The sequence below is a fragment of the Lissotriton vulgaris genome, chromosome 4_1 (genome assembly GCF_964263255.1).
Source record: "Lissotriton vulgaris chromosome 4_1, aLisVul1.2, whole genome shotgun sequence".
Lineage (NCBI taxonomy): Eukaryota > Metazoa > Chordata > Amphibia > Caudata > Salamandridae > Lissotriton > Lissotriton vulgaris.
Window position 1 is genome coordinate 2,117,066,259 of NC_141691.1, and position 23,505 is coordinate 2,117,089,763.

At 42.1% G+C, this 23,505-nt stretch overlaps 1 protein-coding gene across 4 annotated transcripts in view; it reads right to left on the reverse strand.

Annotated features, from left to right (window-relative positions):
• Window positions 1–3,989: 3,989 nt before the first annotated feature.
• The window catches only part of LOC147725156 (chromaffin granule amine transporter-like), a 273,571-nt gene continuing 254,055 nt past the window's right edge, over window positions 3,990–23,505 (reverse strand). For 2 of the 4 annotated variants that reach the window (XM_086967125.1, XM_086967124.1), the window contains exons 2-5: window positions 16,632–16,695; window positions 7,449–7,568; window positions 6,699–6,832; window positions 3,990–4,195 (exon numbers count right to left, since the gene is read on the reverse strand). In XM_086967125.1, coding sequence (XP_086823251.1) covers window positions 4,082–4,195; window positions 6,699–6,832; window positions 7,449–7,568; window positions 16,632–16,695 — 432 coding nt within the window. In that variant the 3' untranslated portion in view covers window positions 3,990–4,081. The remainder of the gene's footprint in view (window positions 4,196–6,698; window positions 6,833–7,448; window positions 7,569–16,631; window positions 16,696–23,505) is intronic. The other 2 variants (XM_086967126.1, XM_086967127.1) reach the window with 1 other exon arrangement.

Genomic DNA, 23,505 nt, shown 5'->3' on the forward strand with positions numbered 1-23,505 from the left:
TGTTGTTCTGCCTGTTTGTGTATTCACCATCTGGTTTTGGGGTAACAGGAGCTAGGAATGTGCATTCACTCTAGACAATCACAAGGGGGTGGAGTTGTGTCCTGCCTTGCCCGGGTGACTCATTGCTGGGCTGAATAGACCTGGCCTGCATTCGGAATGGTGGGAGGGGTTTTTCTGTCTCCTTTGCACAATGCTCTCTCCACCCCCTGTAGTCAAGCTCGACCAGGAAGAACAGAACTGGTTTGGACAGAGCTAAGAGACTCTGAAGCAAATAGAACAATAAGAAAATGAGGTATAAGTATGAGACCTTAAACCCCAGGACTTTAGATTACTTCTGCAAACAAGAGGACCCTGCCAAGAAGAAGAGCTGATGACCTGTGTGAGGAGTGCTGCCTTTTCAGTGGGAGGGGTGGGTTGGTCTGCAGTTGCTAATTCTGCCTGTGGCATAGGAGAGGGACTGACTCTTTTTGCCCTGCTGTGGTATCCTGCTTGTGAACAATCTCCAAGCGCTTGTATGTGCTTGCCTCCTGTTGGAAGCTTCAGGGAAATCAAAAACTTAAAAAAAGATCATTGCTGGAAAAAAGCAACCTGTGTAGAAGTAGAGCTGGGAAAGCTGTGTGAGGAGTGCTGACTCTGACGTGTGTGGGGTGGGATGGCCTGCAGTTGCTGCTCCTGTTTGGTGCAGGAGAAGGACCAGACTGTTCTTCACCTATTATCAAGTAAACGTGTGTTGAGCGCTTCATTTGGGGTACAAGCGTGTGCTTTCAATGTAGTGCGTAGTGAGCCCTTCATTTGGCCTTTTTGATCTTTCCTAAGGAGAAGCAATAGCGAGCGCTCTTGACAAAAGAAATCCGCCTGCATTGAGCACTCTTATTCTGCTTCAAACTAAGTTGTGGTGCTTTGGTCAAACAAGTGCAGGGTTAGCACTTTGCTTCCCCCAACAGTGCGCGCTAATCGCTTAGTGCTACCTTCATGCTGACTTACCTCTGCGTTCCCTGTGCATGAGGGCCAGCTCAAGCACCTGATTGCTGTTCAGCCCACCAGCGAAGAGAGGCCCTGTGAAGCTGCCCTAACTAATGAGAGATGCATACCCTGGCAACCAGGGGTGGGACAGCCACGAGGATCAGGAGGAGTATGACAAATGGCACGGAATGGACTTCTGCTGAGAGGAGGCACCAAGGTGTCATCGGTGACCGACCACGGCCGCTCAGCAAGAGCCTCCTCCAGCGTGGGCCCTCACATCGACAAAGTTGCTGCGGGAACCCCACCCATGTTGAAGGGAGTAGAGCCAATGCCAGCGCAGCCCCCTTTGGAGGTTACGTCACCTGGGAGAAACCAGAGTGGAGTGGTCTGTGGTCCTGACCACCTCCTGGTGTGAAAAAAGCTACAGGGAAGAAGAGCACCCGCCTGATGGCCAAAGGGAAGGCTGCACAAAGAGAGGTGAACAGCTGCACCGTGCGGTTGTGGTCAGCTGCCTAGGTGAAAGTCAGCCACAGGGGACCCAGCCAGGCCTCCCCATTGATTTTGCCACTGGGGACATTTTAGTTCTTCTGCCACATTTAAATTCGGCAGCTACACTGCATGCCTTGTGGCAGCTGCCTCGGCCACATTCCAGGTGGAGGGGACTGAGTGAAGTCTTCCCGCCAATGGGGCGAAGATGTGTGCCCTCCCCATTCCGTTGTGGTGTATACATCTGGGAGCACGACACGTCAGAGTGAATTCTCCATGGAGGACCTGACTGGGAGTTGAATTCAGGGAAACCACTCTGAGTACCGTATTAAATGTAATAGGTGTGTAAATGCCCTGTGGCCTTGAATTTTATAAATATGCATGTGTGTAATTTTATAAAGACATATGGTGATTTATGTCCTACAATGAATTATGGTGATATCTGGTGATCTATGTTTCCCATCCTAACCTAACTGGCGCATGTTGTATATTTTATGACATGTGCAATATATATGTGTTTGTGTTATTGCACTAAGTGTGATGTTATGGCAATTGCCTTGTTGGCAAAGTCATTTATGGTTTATGTGATTGTGGTCTTTCTGTTCTATATACAATATATGAGAACATTATATATAACCTGATGTGGAGACTCTTTTGGGGTGTATGTAGTGTGTCACTGGTATGTGTTTGTGTGTATTTTGCACAACCGCTTTACACATTATCTCTGGGATAAGCCTGACTGCTCTGCCAAGCTACTAAGTGGGTGAGCAGGGGTTATCTTGGTTGTGTAACTCCCTTACACTGACTAGAGTGGTGGGTTCTGCCTGGCTTAGGTGTATACCATAGCCAACCAGAAACTCATTTCTATCAGAATCGTATAGTGCTTAACGACCTGTAATACCGGTTCTGACAGTCCCAACCATAGACAATATCTAGTAACCACAAACAGCACCAAAACCTGAACAAACGACCTAATCGCTTGTATGGTTTGGACTTCTTAAGCATATGCTGTTATCTCCTTGAGATCTGAGAATGAAAGACCTGGGTACACACAGTGCTGTCAGTAATGCCTGTAACCTGCATGATTGTTTTTTTGTGAGAATGAAAAATGTCCTTTAAGGCAAGCATTTAAAAGATTTGAGTATGCTTATGTGTTGCATTGATGTTTACAGCACAAGCCTGGAAAAACTGTACAACAAGAGTGATAGGTGTTCTAGGGCTTAAACTCTTTAATCCTTAACACCATGTAGGTAGCTCTGCTGTGTCTAAACTTAGGCCATTTTTAACAATTGGGTAAACAGTGTACTATACCTCAAAGGTGGCAATGCCCCTATCCACCAAACTGACCTTCCACCTGCCTCATTTAGAGTTTGATGGATCATCATGTTTCCACCGATGGTGCCCGGGTTGTCTCCATTGACAGAAACCTTGCACAAAAGACCAGATGGAAATTTGGCCATTACTATAAGTCTGTCTGTGTGCCATATTTGGAACGGACGTTCTGAGGTATTCATTTTTATGTTTTTGAACCACCAGAGAGAGAACAGTGGTACCATAAGGAAAAAAATAAACGCCACGGTAGAAGACTCCCATACTGTCAAAGTTCATATTTGTTTGGTAAACAAAAAGAAATTCCCACCTTGTGAGTTTATTTTTTGTAACCAAAAAGCTTGCTGAGCAGTCACATGAATCATGATGCCTGCTCATCAAACTTGTAGTGCCTTCAGTGAAGCTGCTGAAATAAACTGGAGGATGGCTGGCCATCTGGCATCATCTAAATGAGGGCCTAAGTAAGTGAGATGTGTGTGGTATACATGATAAAGCTTCTATGCATAGCTTGAGCACAGGAGATTTAAATACCAAAAGGGATGTGGTTGTTTGTCATTTCTGCTAAAGTTTAGTGTGCAAAATTCGGATAAATTAGGATAAACCAAGGGATAGCTCTGCTATTCATCCCAATCTTGGGCTGTCTGTGCAATGCAAGTGGACAGACCTGTATTGAATATCTAGGAATTTTGGGAGGAAGTTGTAATATATGAAACAGTGTCTCTAATGTCTATTGTGAAAGGCTTTATGACTTGTGCAACTCGAGGGGATAGCTATGTATCAGTGGGTTCAGCTTATGGCATTTGGGAAACCTCTGGACTACTATTTAATACTTGAGCCTTTAAGGACTAGTCTTTGTAATTTATGCCATCACTCTGGTGAGTAATCCCCCAATGAGATTCAGTCTTCACCCACAGTTCTGATTAGAATCCCTCAGTTACATGTACATGATCCTGGTGTGAACCTGTAGCCATCCATCTTTGAAGATAACTTGGCCCATTGTACCCAGTGGCCTCTATGCTTCCTGCATTGCCACTGATGGAAGTGAAGAAAGGAGGCAGGAGGTCTGTGATATTTATCTAAAATGCAGACATTCCTTAATCAGAGATAGACACTTCTAAAGCATGTCAAAGTACAAGGCATTGATGATCATATGAGGTGTGTCCCCATGCAGGTTGCAATCATTCAAGAACTCACTCAGAGCCAATGATGTTGACAAATAGAGTTTATTTGTTGTTTTATGACATATGTATTATCTGGAAAACAAGGATCTGTTACAGTGCAGAAAGAGAAGGACAAATGGAGTCTACTCTTCCCTCGCTTCTTCCTCGTCGCTGGAATCTGACAGTGGGAGCTCCCGGAAGGTCTTCTGAGTCATGTAGCATTTAGTGTCCATTGGACATTCCGAATTTAAAATGGGCTGCAAGGCAAACACATTACAGTTATTGTCATTAAGTGAGCCTTGAGGAACTGAGATTGTGGATAACATTTAGATAATCCCCTGATTATTGGGTGGAAAACCTTTCTTCACAGCCAAGATATTTGGAAGAGGACACATCATACTCATGAGAAGTGAAAATGTGGCATGATCTCACTTCATCATTACCTAATCTGAAATGTTTCCAGGAATATCTTGTGTTAGTACTTTACAGATGTACAGAGGCAAGGTTTTATTTGACTAATATTTATATATTACTGCCTAAAAATCATTGCTTAAAAATATAACCTGCAGTTGAAGGATAGAGTAGTTGAGTTTTAGCCTTGGTATATCACCAATGGCCTCTTAACAGCCATCTATCTCACATTTAACAGAAGTCAGAAAAGTGACAAAATAGCAAATCCCCCTTAGAAGCACTGAGACCCTCATTTTACAAAGATTTTGTGTCCGGTTAGCATTACTTTTTAACTTAGACCTGATGCAAAATCCATTCATAAAGCTATTTGTGTCGTTCTGTAACAGAAAATAACGTAACAGCGCAATGCACAGTCTTGCGTTTCTTTTCATCAGAGGGACGTTTGGTGAGTGGTGCATTGGAGTTCCTGTGCATCTACCCATGGATTTTGATGCAAATCAATTTCTACAATTAATTGTACACACAAATTTGCAGCAAAATCCTGTGTCTCCCAGAGGTGGGCGTAACAAGGAGAAATATTTGTATTTCTCCACGAGTTTTCCTTTTTGCCTGTGTCCTTCATTCTGCAACACACATGTAAAGAGGAAATTGCAGTAGAGCATCATTGTTGCAAAATGAATGGGCACATTCCTGCACAAAATGTATACTACCCACAGCGCAGACACTCTTGTACTATGGCCCACAGGTGCATTTATTCATGCATTTTGGCGCATGGCTGCTAAAGACAGCAGAACAATGCTCCACTTCTTTGGAGATATGGCACAGTTCTACCATCCCCAGCGCACACAAATCTGTGCCACAACTTAGCTTGCTGCCCAGCCTTGCTTCAACTCTGTAAAACAGGACCTAGGTCTTTAGAACAAACTTGAAAGTTTCAATCAAGATGGTGAAATATATGATGTAGGCAGCCAAGCCTAGAAAAATGGTTTCTCGAGGATGTCCTGAAAAGTCTAAAAAAAGACTAAATGTGACAAAGGGTGAAAACAATGTCTTACCCAGTGAATAGCGTCAGTCCAAAATTGATAAATAGATTAATAGCAATATCTTTAAAAGTTGCTTCTGATGGGCAAGTAGCCAGTGTTCAAAGCTTGCCTTAGCAATAGGTTGACATTCAGAGTGCCTAAAGGTGAGCCAAGTATATGAATTTTGCAGCAACTCTTATTTCTGAGTTAAAGCCACGTGTACTACTTCCTAGAAATGACTGCAGAGGCTCCTGTGTAAGGCACACAAAGCTGTAATAATAAGCAAAGTTACTCCTAAGAAATGTGAATGTAATATGAATGTAGTGCAGCGCAGTCAACTTTGGTATATAAAAGCAGCCAGATAAAACGGCAATAAACATTCACATGAGGGGCTTCTTGTTTCTTGAACCTGGTGATTATGTACCCCCTGAGTTCACCAGTAAGAGGAAAGCCATAGGAAGAAGTGCCAGCGGGCACTCAGCTATTAATGAAAACTGCTGGGATACAATGTAGAAACTCTGGGGCAGATTCACAAAGGTATTTATGTGTAAGTGAAGTAGTACTCCTGTAGTACTACTCGTCATATTGATACACGTCTTTTTGAATTGGCCCCAAAACAACTAAAAGGGACATAACATTGGAACATTAGAAAATATTCATATACAAATTGTGCAAATGGAAACGGACCGTGGAATTAGCAAATTACAAATCTCAATTAAGGAATACCTTTCAATCCATTCCTATGGGCAAGGAGGCCCGTAGGAATGAATGGGAAGACATTCTAAATTTGCGATTCGCAATTAGAGAATCACAAATTGAGAATAATTTCAAGAGTGCAAGTGTGTCATAAGGACATGCTGATGCACCCCTGAAATGAGCATGTTTTCGCATATGGTGCACATACATGCCCTAAGAGCATGTATGTGCGCCCTGTATGTGCACCACATGGCACTTTGAAAAGTGCTAAAAAGTGCATTTTTCAAGAAATCGCTAATTACCACCAACTTGAAGTTGGTGGTAATTTGCGATTTCTTAAGGAGAAATGGCACAACTTGGGTGCTTCTTATAACACATTTAAGGAATCGCCATTTGCAATTCTTTAAATGCTTTCGCAAATTTTGAGATTCTCTAATTTGTGATGTCTTTTGGAACAATACATCCAAAAAGGCCCTTTCCCATTCGCAAATGGGCTGATTCTGAGAATAGGCCTGTTGGCGAATGGGAAAAGGGCTTGATACATATTTCGCTTGGTCCCTTTTTGTAGCACTGCTGGCTCTTGTGAGTCAGTGCTCAAATGTAGCTAAGAGCCACTGTTTTAAGGACTCACCATCTTGCCTTCTTTGGCGGGGGGGCTGCGTAGACATGCACAGATAGGAGCGTAGGCAATGTTAATGACTCCAATGATGACCATGAGCAATGGAAAGCCTATGGCTTTAACAATGGCACCTCCTGTTGATGGACCTATGGGTAGAGAAACATATGCTAACAAAATGTTGCATACTTTTATTACTAGGAAGTAAATTCTTCACACGTGTAACAACAATGCTGCTTGTCCCATCTGTGCCTTCCAGCTGTGTTACATACTAAACATAACCATCTGGATCTTAAACATTTGTATTTCAAACAAATCAAAATCCAGCGAATGCTTGTAGCACTTTGGCCCCAAAAAGTCATCCAATCACAAGAAATGGATCAGCCAATAAGCACCTCCAACTGATCTTTATTCCTTTATGTGACAGCCATGTTCTATGAGTATCTACATCATCAGAAAACAGGAGCATTAGTCTCTACCTGCTATACATTTTGAGTTTCATTCTAACACAGAAGTAGAAGTAAACATATCAGATATCCTGCTAAAAATATGTTTGAATTAGGAGGAAATTTGTTTGACCCAAAAGATATGGTACATTTGGACCTCAATGTTGGGCTCAGCCCTAAGCTCTTCCCGATAAATGCAGCTGGGTTTGATTCACATCATCTTCAAAGATGTTCTTAAGATTGTTAGGACTGCTCATACAGAGATCATGTGCGGACGATTGCATCCAACAACTCATGATGAGAAAGTGAAAACTATTACCAATGGCAAAGCCCATGCCGAGAGCCACATCTGCTATGGCATATACGCTCCCATACACAGGTGTGTGTCGAAGATCAACAAGGTGGCCCATGATGGGCATCATGGGCAATTCCGCCATGCCTAAAAGAGAAAGATTAGAGATGAGACCTGGTTGGATCATTCAAAAATACAAGGCTCTCTTATTGTACCGTAATTACTACTACCCAGACCAAAGTGCCTATCATCAGAGACAAACATCTCATGGTCTATTTGCACTCATATGTCACTGATTGGAGCATCGCAATGGCCATTTAGTTTGCACACCTTGGCTCCTATATTGGGCTAGCACGCGGGACTAAGAAATATTGACTGAACGTACACCTATTTTTTGGTAATTGTATTTGGACATTGCCAACAGTAATCAAAGCCTATGACTTCCAGGGTTGCAGTTCCTAATACAGTCAATGCCAATCAGAAATGAAGCTCATTCCCAGCAATGTCATCCTTTATTTAGCCATTGCTACCACAGTCCCACAGATGATGTCAATTGAGATTGCATCTCTATGCAGGGGGGATACAGACTTTGCTAATTAGAATCAACAATCAGTGAAGGCACTGTTGACAAGTGACTGCTGTTTGTGGTAGATGGCCTTACCAATGGGATCATATACCATGAGTGACAATACAGACATAAGAATCTAATATTTGTGGCAGGCAACTGCCTTCCTCAATGAATAATAGCTCTTCATGTCAGGGTGAAATCTTAAAATTAATAAATTAACCTAAGCTCTGGTAGCCATGACACAGACAAGGCAGGCTCAACCGAGGGCAATGTGAAAGGCATTTATGTAGGACTAAATCAGTTATACAGTTAAAAGTACTAAACAATAACAATCCCAAATAGAATAGAAAAATTGAGTATATTTAATAAACAAAATGACACCAAGATGACTAAATTCCAATTAGAGGAGCCAATGATAAACATTTTTTGTATTTTAAGTAGAAATAGTGCCAAAAAGCGCAAATTGCCTATGATAGTTTATGAGAACGGTAGGCTAGGACCTTCCTACCTCAAGTGAAATCACACTCGACCACTGTGCACTGTTGCAAAACTCTTTTAGTTTTATTCTTCAACTCTGATTTTAGGATCTATTTTTAAAGCAAATAAACTGATTTAACATGTACGAATTTTGTTTTCAACAAATCAATACATTATGTTCATCATATTTGGTTGTTGGCTGTTTATATTTTTTAACTCATTTTACAGCAGAACTGTTGTTTTCGGAAATTAACAGAAGCAAATCATAACTGATTTTACAGACATATACATTATGTTGCTCTTTTTCAAAATAATGCCCGATGCGTTTCAAGCCTAAAGTGGCTCTTCTTCCGGGGCCTGAAATCTAAACAAATAAGACATGTTTATTGAATGAGAACTGTCCGGCAAACAAGGGGCCAAATAATATGCTGTTAGATGTCTTATTGTGCTCAAACTGAGAGATTGTGTGTTAAAAGTGATGTGAAACCTCCACCTGTTAACCCTTGATCCCTAAAACTAAAACACTGGTAATGGAGCTTACCCTCCTCGTAGTGGCGTGCCACTAAATCTTGCTCTAAAACAAAGCAAATCAACAATTTTGCACATCATAGAGACCTGAAGCGAAAAAACGAGTCTTTCACAAAATTTGTTTCAACATAAAAACACGCTAAACTCACCCTCGGTGAAATCACTGGTCTGTCCGATTTCCTCACTGAAACTGATGGTTCTGCTGAGAAAGCAAACAACAAACTCAGTAGACCTGTTCTGAAGCTTAATTACTCTACAAAACATTAAGGTCCCCCGGGCTTGTCATATACCTTAAATGCTCCTTCGTTCAAAACAAGCTGCTAATTTCACAAACGTTTTTCAAGATCTACATTGTTCGAACAAATTCTTTTGATTCTCATATATACAAAGGGAAATCTACTGGATAAAAAGGCTAGAAACACAGGATCCAAAAGGGTTAAATGAAAAACTGATTTTTCATGCTTTTTATGAATATGTACATTGGTCCAAGCACCATGTAGAAATGTATGAAGTACTGGTTCCTCCCTTATGATAACATGTTTTAATGTATTCAATTAAGAAATAATCATTTTTTTCTGTATTATGATTTTTTTGATTTCACTCCATTTCGACACACTGCATGTTCTTTCACCTTTGTTTATTTTTTTGCGCCGCTTGAATAGAGGAGTCATTGAGTCATTCTGATGCACAGTTTGTAAGTTTCGAACAGAACAGAATTGCCTATCACATGGGTATAGAGTAGTGAGGAAGTAAGGCCTTGTTCGCCGTTAGGTTAGCGCTCTAGTCTTTGGATTGAGGGAGGAAGGAAAGTTAAGGTTTGATTGGTTAAAGGTCCCACGGTAGGAGTGTAAAGATGGAGGTTTGAACGCAGCGCAAGTTGAGACGGCAGAGAAGCATGCGGAAGGAGCATTTAAGGTATATGAGAAGCCCGGGGGGGCGGGAGGGGCTTAATGTTTCATAGAGTAATTAAGCTTTAGAACAGGTCTGCTGAGTTTGTTGTTTGCTTTCCCAGCAGAACCATCAGTTTCAGTTAGGAAATCGGACAGACCAGTGATTTCACTGAGGGTGAGTTTAGCGTGTTTTTATGTTGAAACAAATTTTGTGAAAGACTTGTTTTTTCGCTTCAGGTCTCTATGATGTGCAAAATTGTTGATTTGCTTTGTTTTAGAGCAAGATTTAGTGGCACGCCACTTCGAGGAGGGTAAGCTCCATTACCAGTGTTTTAGTTTTAGGGATCAAGGGTTAACAGGTGGAGGTTTCACATCACTTTTAACACACAATCTCTCAGTTTGAGCACGATAAGACATCTAACAGCATATTATTTGGCCCCTTGTTTGCCGGACAGTTCTCATTCAATAAACATGTCTTATTTGTTTAGTTTTCAGGCCCCGGAAGAAGAGCCACTTTAGGCTCGAAACGCATCGGGCATTCTTTTGAAAAAGTGCAACATAATGTATATGTCTGTAAAATCAGTTATACTTTGCTTCTGTTAATTTTCTTAAAACAACAGTTCTGCTGTAAAATGAGTTCAAAAATGTAAACAGCCAACAACCAAATATGATGAACATAATGTATTGATTTGTTGAAAACAAAATTCGTACATGTTAAATCAGTTTATTTGCTTTGAAAATAGATCATAAAATCCGAGTTGAAGAATAAAACTAAAAGAGTGTTGCAACAGTGCACAGTGGTCGAGTGTGATTTCACTCGAGGTAGGAAAGTAGCTTGAAAAAATAATTTTCAAAAACATATCATACTCAGAGTTTATAGAAAGGTGTGCTTCTCCCTTATATTCTCAACAGTAGGCTAGGACCTTGCTGACTGAAATTGAACACTGGTGTATTAACCTTGGGGAAAAATAATATAGACGTCAAAAAGTACCAAAAAGTTTCAAAGTCCCACTTCAGGGAAGGCCTCTGACACTTTTTTTGAAGAAAAATCTTGACATTTCTTCTAAGTCTCAAAGCAGAAAAAGATTTAGTCACCTTTTTAGAAGAAAAATCCTCCCTGAGTGAGCCGCTGCTGTCATTGTAGCCGCTGCCGTAGAACCGATGGCTGGATATTTGAAGCAGGTTGGTGCTGAAAAATTTCAATTCCTATTGCAGAATCCGACGTAGTCCTTTTTTGGGATATGTTGGGTGCCTTGGCCAGGAAAAAGTAGAAATTAAATCAGCACCATGGAACTGCCAGTCAGATACTATATCCTGCTAGTTTCCCCGAAGATCTGTAGCTTCGGTGGAATTAAAAAAAAAGTTTCCAAACATTTTTCTGGTGCCAAAACAACCACAAGAGTACACTTCCAAGGCTCCAATGACCTCAGGGAGGGCACTGAGAGAGTCTCAGGGTGTCATAAGAGTCCAACAGCAAAGTCCAGTCCAGGTCCTGATGCCACTGGCCACTTGAGGTATTCAGGATTAAGACCTCATCTGGTTGCGTCCCTGTAGCCACAAAGATGGTCTGCCAATTGACCCGCTGAGTCAATTTCTTTGTCTCGGGTACAAGGGTAGACCAGGCCTTCCCGGCTCCTCTTCTGCAGGTCCAAAAAGTGTTTCTGGTATGGAGCCTTAAGGTCCAGCATTTATGCCTGACACAAGGAATTGGGTTTCGCAGTTAGTGTGTACTCTCTAATTCATGGGATTAATGTTCCATAGGGGCAGACTTCCCTCTTTTTCAGTAGTTTCTGTTTGCTGCAGTACAAACAATCTAGTTCTGGGTGTAGCTTTATTCCCACTAGGTTTGGTGCCAGCCTGACTATGGGAACAATGAGTGAGCTTTTCTGAGTGACACTTATCATTTGCTTGTGACAAGGTAGGTCCCTTTGAAGTTATTGAAGTTCCTGGATCTGAATTAACCTTCCTGCAAGGAGAAGAAAACACCTAGAAAAACAACTATTAAAGGAGGGTCAAGGGGAGTATGTTTAGAGACCATCCAAGTTCGAACCCCTATTGAGACTATAAAGAACAATAAAAAACTTGAAGGTCTGAAAAAGAAGCTAAGTCCTCTAGGTCCTCAATGAAAAAAACTACAAACTGACATTGCGCTGAACCAGCCCCAAGTGGTCGAAAGACACTAGATGTAAGGTAGAAATCCTATCAGCCCACCCTCATGGCGGAGCCTCGTCATTTAGGACATCTAGAACCAGATTGGTGCATCCGTGCCCAGATGAATCGACTGGATGTCACGCTGTTATGGTTCACAGGATGAAAGTGTCCACGCCACTGCAAAGATACACTCTATTAATAGTGCAAAAAAAGGGTGAAATGTCAGACTGGAGCATGAAACAGGACATGTGCCCAAGCCCTAGCGGCTCATCTCACCCACTCTTTATAGTGCATTTAAGGTGATAGCACTGGTTGCACCACATTTATTTAGCAGCTGTTATTGCTCCTGTACTAAAAAAAACAGCACAAGAGAATTAGAGGTGCCAACCACGCCCTCTACGTAACCACAACTTAAGCCATCAGCAAACAGCAGTGTGTAGTAATGGAGTCCAGACTTGTTGAGGTATTTCATGAAGATTTATTTTAAGTTGGTAAGTAGCCTAGAACAAGCCCCACCAGGAGCAGCCAGCAGGTAGCTCAGCCCCATCATAACTCAGGCTTATCTTCAACCAGCACCCAACATTCCGTAGTGCATCACAGTGCAGAGGCATTCCACTAGAAGGGCATAAAGTGGGTAAAGGCATACATTGGAACATACAATAGGCAGGATACAACACAGTTACTAGTTGATCAAGAGTTCTTGAGATGCCCTGAGAGACTTTGAGAGAGAAGGGTAACTTCTGTGGGTGATGGTTGTTGTAAGGCTATACAGATGACGTAAGATTTCTACTGCTGTTGCAGCTATAGCTGTGTTTTAACTGTGCCAACTGTTGTTTTACTGACTTCACTCATTTACCCACTCATTTCTCACCATCATCAACTGTTCTTCCGATTTGGCTTCTACCTGGCTGCTTGACCTGCTTGACATGGACCCGCTCCACGCGCATGTGCTCCTCCGCCCCAACACAGAGCAGAAACTCTGGGGTATTATGTTCTGTGGTTGATTAGCTGCCAAACCAATTTTCACAAAAGCCCACCTAGCCAAACTACAACCAAACTATTGGGTTCTAGGAACTAATGGAACTAGGTCCCATTAGTCTAACTGCTAGCTGCTAACCTTCATAAATGACTCATCAGAGCCTTGAGAGAAGAGATCGGCTCAACATACCCTCTATTTACACCTGTGTCTTTGGTGCCCTGTCATTATTACAAAGCATTATTATTAGGCACTGGGTATCTGTGAGTTGTAGTGAGTACTATGGGGCAGATTTAAAAGCCACTTTTGCGTCACTTTTCCCATGTTAAAAGTGACGCAAAAGTGGCGTAAGGGGCTTGTAAATCTGCCCCTATGTGTTTTTGTGCAAAAATGGGGAAGCGTAAAATTGGGACTACCGTATCAAAGATATCCAAGACACCTTGGCCTACCCCATGCTCAAGTTCCTATAATTCAGCCACTACGACAATCAATGCTTTTCTAGCTCGTGTGGTGTGGGCAATATCCAAGGTGACTAATTTGGGAGAAAGACGACTGTCACTCACTGTGGAAGCAGAGCAGCACTATTCCATCTTGGCTTTGGTGCTGGCTGCTGACGGTTCCCTGAATGAACATTCTGATGTTGATCCCCCAGCATTTGCAGTCAGCTAGCTTAGTCTTACCAATCCCACCATGTGGCTGTGTTCCTGCACCTAAGTGCCAAAAATAACTGCCAAATTCAAGTGATGAGTAAGAGTGCCCAGCCTTCTGTTATGTCCTCAAATGGTGCAAGAACAGGATCCATGCCAACCAGTCAGGCTGCCCTCGTGGGGTTTCTGTGTTCCATATTTTCCTCTATTTTAGGCAGCAGGGTATGTCCTATCCAGACTAGACTCAACTCAATTAGACTCAATTGAAAGTTGTTAGGGGAACTCTGGGGAAAGGAGGGCAGTGCTGCCACTGGGGCAACCCACAAATCCCTGTGACCAAGAACCCTACAACTTCATATCCAGGTATTGTTAAAGAAGTCAAATTGAGGCATCCAGTGGGGGCGACCCAAACCAATGGCCTTTCTTGTCACCATCCCAGCACCCATCCTGCGTTTGGTGAGGGGACTATTTATTCCAGGGACCACAGGAGGAGAAACTGAGTGACTTGGCTGCAGGCAATTAGAAATGCCATTGGCCAGCCTACAGAACAGTACCTGGCCATACGATCCATCTCCCTCTGGAGGCTTGTTCTTATGTAATTGTCTTTAACAAATCTTCTCGCTCTGATTCCTCATGCCCTGGAATCCCAAGAATAGCTAGAAAATAAGGTTACCCACTAGCGCCATAGAAATATAAGGCATAATAGTAATGTATTTATTAGATCTGGGGGTCTCTATTTGGCAGAGGAAGGTATCAATGTTCAAATAGGGACCCTTCCTTCTAGTCAGGGCAAGGGTGAAACACTCTTTAGATAACCCCTGCTCACCCCCTTGATAGCTTGGCACGAGCAGACAGGCTTATCAAAGGCAATGTGTAAAGTATTTGTATCAACACTCACAGTAACACAGTGAAAACACCAGAGACGGACTCCACACCAGTTTAGAAAAATAAGGTATTTTTATCTAAACTACACAAGACCAAACGACAAAAACTGAACATACACAGTTTAAGAGTAAGTCTTTTAAAAGAGTTCTAGTGTTTGCGTCAAAATATTCCACAGTTGCATCACATTTAGCCCAAAGTACCTGTAGATGCGACAAAAGTTCCAGGTGGAAGCTGCAGCGCTGAAAAACAAGTGTTGCGTCACTCCTGAGACCCTGAGGAGGCGATGCGACAGCCCCGCTGCACGTAGCCGGCGTGTTGCGACAAATCCGGTCTGTATGGGGAGGGATGTGATACCTTGTATGGATTCCAGTGCGCAGGTTTGGTAGTTAGCATCTCACACAGGCATGATGCGACGATCTTTGGGGCGGCGACGATCTCCGGTGCGCCGATGATGTGCACTCTCACGGACCCTCGATGGGATGTCTCTGCGACGATGTTCGCAGCAATATGATGCGGTTCGCAAGCAAACAGTGTGGCGATCTCACCCAGCTATGACAGGCTCTGCGACGATACTCTCAGCAACAGGAGTCTTCCCCCACCGGGGCAATGCGCTCCACAAGCAAACGATGCGTCCGTTCTTGCAGCGGCAACACGCTGCGATGATCTTCGCGGTGATGGGAATTCTCTCGCACTGTCGACGATGCGCTCCGCAAGCAAGCAATGCGTGAAAATTGCAGATGTTCTTCTTTTCTCCTTGGCCAGATTCCTAAACAGCAGGCACCCGGTTCCACTGGGTGAGGTATCTCAAATACTCCAGAGCTCCCGTGGGTGTTGACTCTAGAACCTCTTAGTTCTAAAGGGGTTTGCTACATGTCCTCTTCTAAGTGTCTTTAATTTTCCAAAAACGACTTTCCCCATAGAAGTTAATGGTGATTTGCGGCTGTGTTTAGGCACTGCATGTGTCCCCCGTGGGTCCCCTGTGGGTGGTTCCTGGTGGCCCCAGCGGTTCTAAAGGCTCTAGGCCTTGTGTCTATGTCAGTCATGGTTCTTATTCCACTTTAGTGATATATGGTTTGGTACGCCCCTAGAGCTGAACGTACATTGTGCAAATTTACTGTGTGCTATTAAGTTTGCTGAATGTACTTTTGCCTGTAGCCTCAAAAAGAAACTAGAGGGATGTGTTCGGAATAAATACATATATTTTATTTATGTACCTGGTGTGGTTCTCCTTTCATTTGGCCTTTCACAAGTTTATAGACTGGTAAAACAAGCTGCTTTACATTCCTTCAAGACTCTGCCTGAAGGCTGCTCTCCACAGCTACCACTTTGATAGCTTTCTATAAGGTTGAGTTTAACCTTTCATCAATAAGGGTCGTTTGGACTGGTGTAAGGTACCCACTAGAACAGTGGACAGCTTATGCCAGGCCAACTTCTCAAAGAGATGTATCCCCATTCCCTGATTGAATTGCCGCAAATTTTAAGTGCTATGAAACATGTCGGCCGTTCAGGTTAAAATGGTCTATACATGCTGTCTTTTTAAGTGAGTGTGAACACTAGTTCAAAGTTAAAATATTATGTGGGATAGATGTTCATGTCTCCATTTCAATGCCTGGAGAGTTCAGTTCACTCTTTTTTCACATTACGAGGTGTAGATGGAGGATAGATGTCACCTTTATGTATTCACCTTTTCACCACATTAGATTATGAGTTAGATTAACTGATTTTTCTTGAAAAAATTGCAGATGATAACAGAGTGAGCAAACTGATGAGTACCAACCAGCAGCACCATGGATGGTTCTTATGTGAGGTACTTCCTGATCCACCTCACACTTTTTCTTTATTATAATTGATCAGCCCATTTGAAGTCGATTGGCTGATGGGCCTGTGACCTGAACTGGGTGGTTGATGAGTTTTTTAACAACGACTTACACATCTGGGTTGGCATGACTAGATAAATAAACATAGCCTTGATTATTTATAGTTGTTATGTGTTTCTTATAACCAGGCTTTTCTTTCTGTGAAGAACTTAGTAATTACATTTGATGACCCCAGCAAGTGCAGTTTTACTGTGTGATATGCGAGCATTACCTAAACCAAATCCAATACCTCCACTTGGGGCAATGAGTCCGTAGATGTTGTTGGAAAGCGGAACCTTTAGAGAAAGAGAAGCCAGTGAGATCATTCCCCATGTTTTTTCTTCAAAATCTAAGAATTCTTTCAGGATTATTAGGTATGCAAAAATACATTTCCGAATCAGCCAGATAACAATACAGTCATGATAATGAATTTCAAGGAACACAGAACAGACAGAGCACACACATCCCTTGATATTCAGCACACATCTGCCTACCTCTGCTGGTCCTCACTAGCTCAAACTTGATAACCTCTCACCTCTTAAGGACTTGCAGACGAACTTTTGCACCGAGCAAAAAGCCAATAATGATTTTTTATGTGCAGGAAGGTGTTCCTTCCTGCACATAAACGATTATTAAATAATGAGGATTTGCTTCTTCTATGTGTGCTGCAGAAATAGCCATTATGGATTGTTGATGGGCAGGAAGGGATACCTTCCTGCACATAAACAATCATTCCGTACAACACAGGCACCCTTGCGCTATAGTGCAAGGGTGCCTGCTTTGGCGCTAGGCAGCTTATTTTAGCACCAGTACTAGGGAAAACACTGCGGTGCGCTGTATTGTAGGAAATGCCTGCGTATTGGAAATGTCGGAGCGCGGCGCTGACATATTTGGTGCAGCTCTGCGCTCTGACATTTCCTAGTAAATATGCCCCCGGATTAGTTATTTTTTGCCCTCTCCCTTCTGAAGTTATTGAGCAGTTGAATTAAAACATGTCTAAATAGGATGCTAATTGAACACTTACCCATAATACCAGAAACTCTGTGGGCAGCGGAATAACAGGAATTATACATAATTGCTTCCGTGCAGATTCCCACTTTTTTTTTTGCTGCTTCACATGAAACTTTCTTCTGCTGTAACAACTCACCTCTTTCAGTGGCTTTGGGCAAGCATATGACTCCTTTGGATAGAATGGATGGCAAGGAAGCATCGGTTTGTACCAGTGGCGGAACACTAGCCCACTCTTGGAGGGTCCCTTCTGGCACTGTGCAAGGGCCGCAGACCCCTGGCCTAAGAACTCCGGACTGGGTCCGGGGGGAGGGCTGGGACCTCCCTATGTCATTTGCAGAGTGGCCCTCTCAAGTTTTGTTATGCCACTGTGTAGTACTGCTGAATATTGCCAACAAAAATATCTAGATACAAGAAAATCAACTGCAGAATATCATGGGACAAAATATTGAAAAGTAAGTGCATACAGAGAAGTAGAGATTCACTATTTCTAAATCCACACCTATGTACCTTGAAGTTATATGTATTAACCCCTTCGATGCTCATGACGAGCTCAGCTCGTCATGAGGCACGGTTGAGCTGTGCTGATGACGAGCTGAGCTCGTCATGAACAATGGTAAATCTGGGAATACAGCACCGGGGGGAAAACCTCTAGCAGCCAAGGTGTTAAGTAGGAACACAGATGAGGAGGTACAAAGATAGAGAGATAGAAAATCTAGACTTACTTACATGTTGATATTTGTTTTGATATTTTGTCTCCCAGATATTGTGAGCTCGCGAGTCAGAGTGCACACGTAAACAACATATAAAACACTTGAATGGAAAAGTATGAAGTCTGGTTTAATGGGAAAAAGCACAAACAAGAAGAAAATGTACAAATAAAAAAAAAGCAGGGATTTAAAGTAATTTCAAGAGCAATGTCATAAAATCCTATTTTGGGGGGAACTATCTTTAGTGTATAGGGCAGAAATATTGCAGAAAGCAAAGGTTCTTGTTCCGAATTGCATGACATGCATATTTGTGAACATCTGCAAATTGTAAAACAGAAGTTTGAAAAACTTTGCTCAATTTCTTACCAGAGCAAGTCTGACCTCTGCCATGCTCCCTTTGCTTCCCTGGGATCTTGCAAGCAGACATTATTCGTTGTGACTGCAGGTCATACACACTTTAGCGGAGGTCTTCTCAGTAAAGTCGAATTGAGTTGACTCCAGGGCTGGAGTTTTTACCTAAGTTGTCCCACTGCTACTTCTAGCATGACCAAATTTTGACAACTCAGCATCAAATAACTGGTTAGAAAGATTCTCCTACCTAAAAAGTGACATGCTTTGGTCATATTCTTCCTGTATGTTCAGGTCCTAGACCCTGGGCTGGTGGGTACCACAGCTCATGTACTCATCTCCTGACTATCTGCCCATGCATATATTGGGATTCACCCTAGGAGCTCCACAAAGATTGGGGATTGATGTGCGTCACTTCAGTGCTGAAGGACCACCTGTCCTAAAAGAGGCGCGTGCTTGAGCATCCCTGCTGGTTTACCGGGGCAGTGCTGTGGGGCAGTGATGGCATGATGTGTATAAAGGGGGGTTTTCCAAATTCTCAAATGAAGGATTTGAGCCAATATGAGTCTGACGTCGCTTCTGTTTTTCGTCTCTGGTGATGGAGCTAGAGATTCTGTACTTTTAAATGTTCTGTTGGTATTGATGCAAAAGCCATAAGTGAAAACACCCCTACCATCGCTGAAACATAGCAACCTTTCAGATCATATTCATTTGAGTCATAAAAAAAAGAAAACCCCTCGCCAAGCGTCTCACCTGGATCCAGATCACAGAAAATTATTTAGGGTGGAACCAAAGGGCAAGGACAAAGGGCAGGGAAAGGGCACGAAAGACGACGCCCAACCCAGGAGCTCTAGCTAGAGAACAGGGGAAAAGCAAGTCAGCCCAGGAGTCAAATTTAGAGGGTGGCATCGAAGTTGAGACCGAGCCTGGCCCAGTGGCGGATGATTTAGGGGGTGAAGCCTAGTCTAAGGTGTATAATAACAAGAAAAGGGGCAAAGGCAAGCTTCTACAAGGCAAGGCAGCTCGTATTACCCCGTCCCTTCGCTCTTACTTTAAAGTGCTGCCGCAAGTTTTGGAAATAATCCCGACTTCCCCTGGGGGTCTGAGGACGCAAATAGGGTAAATATAGTACCTACAGTGCCTATAGCTCATCCAGTACATTTGGATTCTCTCTTGCCCCCTTCCATGTCCTCCCCTGTACTTTCACCCCCTCTTGCAAGTGTGCCTAACTCTGCCCAGGATATGGAGGCTACCAGACTCAAGGTTACATCAGACAACCGTGGGCCTAAGGTCAGCAAGGGGGTGCCAGGAGAGTCCGGGGATAAGCAAGGGGCCAGTGGTTCACTTGAAGCTCTCTTAACATCTATGAGGGAAGAAATAAGGAGTGATTTTGCGGTTTCAAAAGCAAATCAGAACAATATCAGATTTGCGTGTGAAACCCTCGAGAAGAAGGTAGATGGACTGTTCGAGAGAACGGAGGAGTTGGAGGGATCGGTGGGGTAGTTAAAAGCAAATTTGGAGGTAGCGGAAACCAAGATTCAAACTTTACACATGGAAGGGGATGTTTTGAAAGAGAGGGTTGAATCTTTGGAGAATTATTCAAGGAGGAACAATCTTCGGCTTCTGAAAGTCCCGGAGGGGAAAGAGGGTGGAGACATCAGAAACTTTGTGGTCACGTTATTGAAGCATTCCCTAAACTTAGATGAGGCAACCGAGCTATTGGTTAACGACATTCAGAGGGTACATAAAGACCCCTTTCTCCTCAACCCAGGCAGAATCAAACCAAGGAAGATACTTGTGAACTTTCTCACGTATACTTTGAAAGAAAACATTTTGAATTTGTCATTGCAGTTTAAATCACTTAAGGCTCCAGACTTTTCTTTTGAAGTCAGATCAGATCTTTCTAAATCTACCCTAGAATGTCAATGGGAGCTGGGGCAGAGAATGGATAAGTTTAGGGCGGCTGGGGCCACGGTCCAGATGAAGTTCCCTGCTTTTTTGAGGGTAATGTATAATAATAAAATGTACAATATCCGTTCACCCCTCGAGGCAGATGAGTTACTTGGGATGTTGGAAGTTGGTTAGCTACATCGACCCCCGCTCAGGATAGTATCTAGAAACTGCTTCTCTGTTTCTGTGAACAATTATGTAATTTATTAAATCTAAAGAGAACCTAAAGAGAAAGAATAGAATAAAAATAAAAGTTGAAAAAGGGAACAAAAAAAAAAAAAATATATATATATATATATATTCACTGAAAAAACCATAGGTTATAGACCATATATAGTTAGGAATTAGCATTTACAAAACCTTGAAAATTCACTGAAAAAACCATAGGTTATAGACCATATTTAGTTAGGGATTAGCATTTACAAAACCTTATTTTACTCGCATAAAACCATTGAAATTCGCATATATAGTTAGTTGCGCTAACTATATATCGCGCACCTGCAATCCACTGCTGATGATGTCACATATTACATCATTCATGACATGGTCAGTGACATCACTGATGACAACATCCAGTGACTGTATGTTTCTGTAAAGTTAAAATATGTCTTACATATTGAAGAATGAGTGGATGTATAAGTGTCTGGATGAAGGATTTAGATGGTGCATGACTGACTGTATGAGAGAGTGATTAAATGTGTCTCACTGAGTGCATGGGTTAGTGACTAAACTGTCTTAATTTGTGCATCATTATATCTGTTGTTCTATGAAGTGCTGCATGTGTTAATCAGTAGCTATATGAGTAACTGTATGGGTTATTGATTGGTTGTCCAAGTATTTCTATGGGAGAGTGAGTGTGTGTGTGGGGGTGGCTGGGAGGTGTGTGACTCTGTGCATACATGTGTGAACAGTTGATTCACTAGATCTATGGGTTCAAAACTGCATGTGGAAACAGCTGTATGGGTGGTTGACTGTGTACGAGTGTATTGGTGAGTGAATGGATATCTCATTGCTACATGTCAAAGTAAGTACATATGTAAAACACAGTACATGTGAGAGTTCACATATATAAATTACTGTGCATAAGGGCCAGTGAATGTGTGAGTGGCTGTATGGATCATTGTGAACTTGTATCAGGGATTGTATAAGAGAGTAAATATGTGTTAGTATATGTTTGAATAAGTAAGGTGTGTATAACTGTATAGTTGAGGGAATGGAGGTGTGATTGATTCTTTGCATGACTGACTAGGTGTGTGAGTAACTCCATGGATGAGTGACAGTCTGTGAGTGTCTGTTTACACTGAGTGTATCTAAGGTTATATCAGAGTCTGAAGAGGTTCATCGTATAATCACATGAATGATGTCATCAGTGATGTGATCAGTAATGTCAAATGAGATGTCATCAGTGATGTCATCAGTGATGTCATTTAAGATGTCATCATTGATGTCATCATTGATGTCATTTGAGATGTCATCAGTAATGTCATCAGTGATGTCATTTGAGATGTCATCAGTGATGTCATCAGTGATGTCACTGACCATGTCATGAATGATGTAATATGTGACATCATCAGCAGTGGATTGCGGGTGCGCGATATATAGTTAGCGCAACTAACTATATATGCGAATTTCAATGGTTTTATGCGAGTAAAATAATGTTTTGTAAATGCTAATCCCTAACTATATATGGTCTATAACCTATGGTTTTTTCAGTGAATTTTCAAGGTTTTGTAAATGCTAATTCCTAACTATATATGGTCTATAACCTATGGTTTTTTCAGTGAATTTCAATGGTTTTTTAATAGCAAATATCTATAGCTGTAACATATGTTCTTATTCTAATTCATAAATATATTTTATATATATTTGTATTATATTTTTTAAATTCAATTTATATTATAGTTTAAATTATTTTTTCTTGTTTCGCTGCCGATCCGCGAAACGGTAAACGTTCCGTTAGTGCAAATACCGCGTTAGAAAGGCACATCGCGATGCGTCCCGTAAACGCAACATATCGCGTTACTACGTAATGTCCCTTAAGACGTTCTGCATTAGCGCACCCGGAAGCGTTCTGGAACGCGAACCAAGGCGCGAAACGTAAAGGCTCGGAATCGATCCAAGGCGCAGCGCGGAACGCGGAACGTAAGCATAACAGGTCATGTGACTTGTTTATAAAACTTTTCATTGGTTCATTTTACTTTTAGTTTCCTAATGATGGAACGCTTGAGCATATGACGTAAAATAAACACTTTTCATTGGTTTAGAACATTTTCTTTTCTCAAATGATGAAAGTCCCACCTTTTTTCCTCACTCCGACTTTCATTTTTATGAGAGAAAGACCTGTTTTTGTTTGCTAAGACATGGCATTTGTATTAGCTGCAGCTGGTGGATCTCCACCACCTCCACCACCATCAAAGAAGACAGGACCGACTAGCCAGGTCATCTTCGACCAGGAAGAAGAAGAGGAAGACGAGGAACAGGAGCAAGGGACAAGTGGCTTTCTGAAAGAAATGCAAAGAACGTCCCATATCAAAGTGAATTTCATCTGGCAATTTTTTTCTCATCCTTCTCATGAAAAGAAAGTTAATGCCAGATACGTTACCTGCCTCATCTGCAAAAAAAAACTCTCGAGAGGGACCGAAAAAAAATATAGCTATGGTAATCATACCAAGCATCGGCACATGGAGAGGTGGCACCCTCTTAATTATTCTAAAGCACAACTTCAAGATCTGATGGATAACCCCCGACCGGCTAAAATATCCACCAATGACTTAGCAATAAGTGAGTCAGAGGCAAGAGAAACGGTCCCAAATCTCCAAAAGAACTTTGGGCAGATGAGATTTACATGTCTAGCATGTGGAAAATTAATTTCATGCAGAGAGATGAGTATTACTTTAATAAATACATCATTTGAAAATCATCAATGTCCAAAACGTCCAAGAAAGTAACTTTTTTTTTTTGTTGCTCCTGTTGAGCCCTTTGAAGTGAATCATTTTTGTTTCCCCTTCCTCAAAAAAAACACAAAAAAAATAAAGAACATCAAAAAGAATGAAAAAAAGTTCTTTTCAGAACTACCTTCCCTTTTTAAAA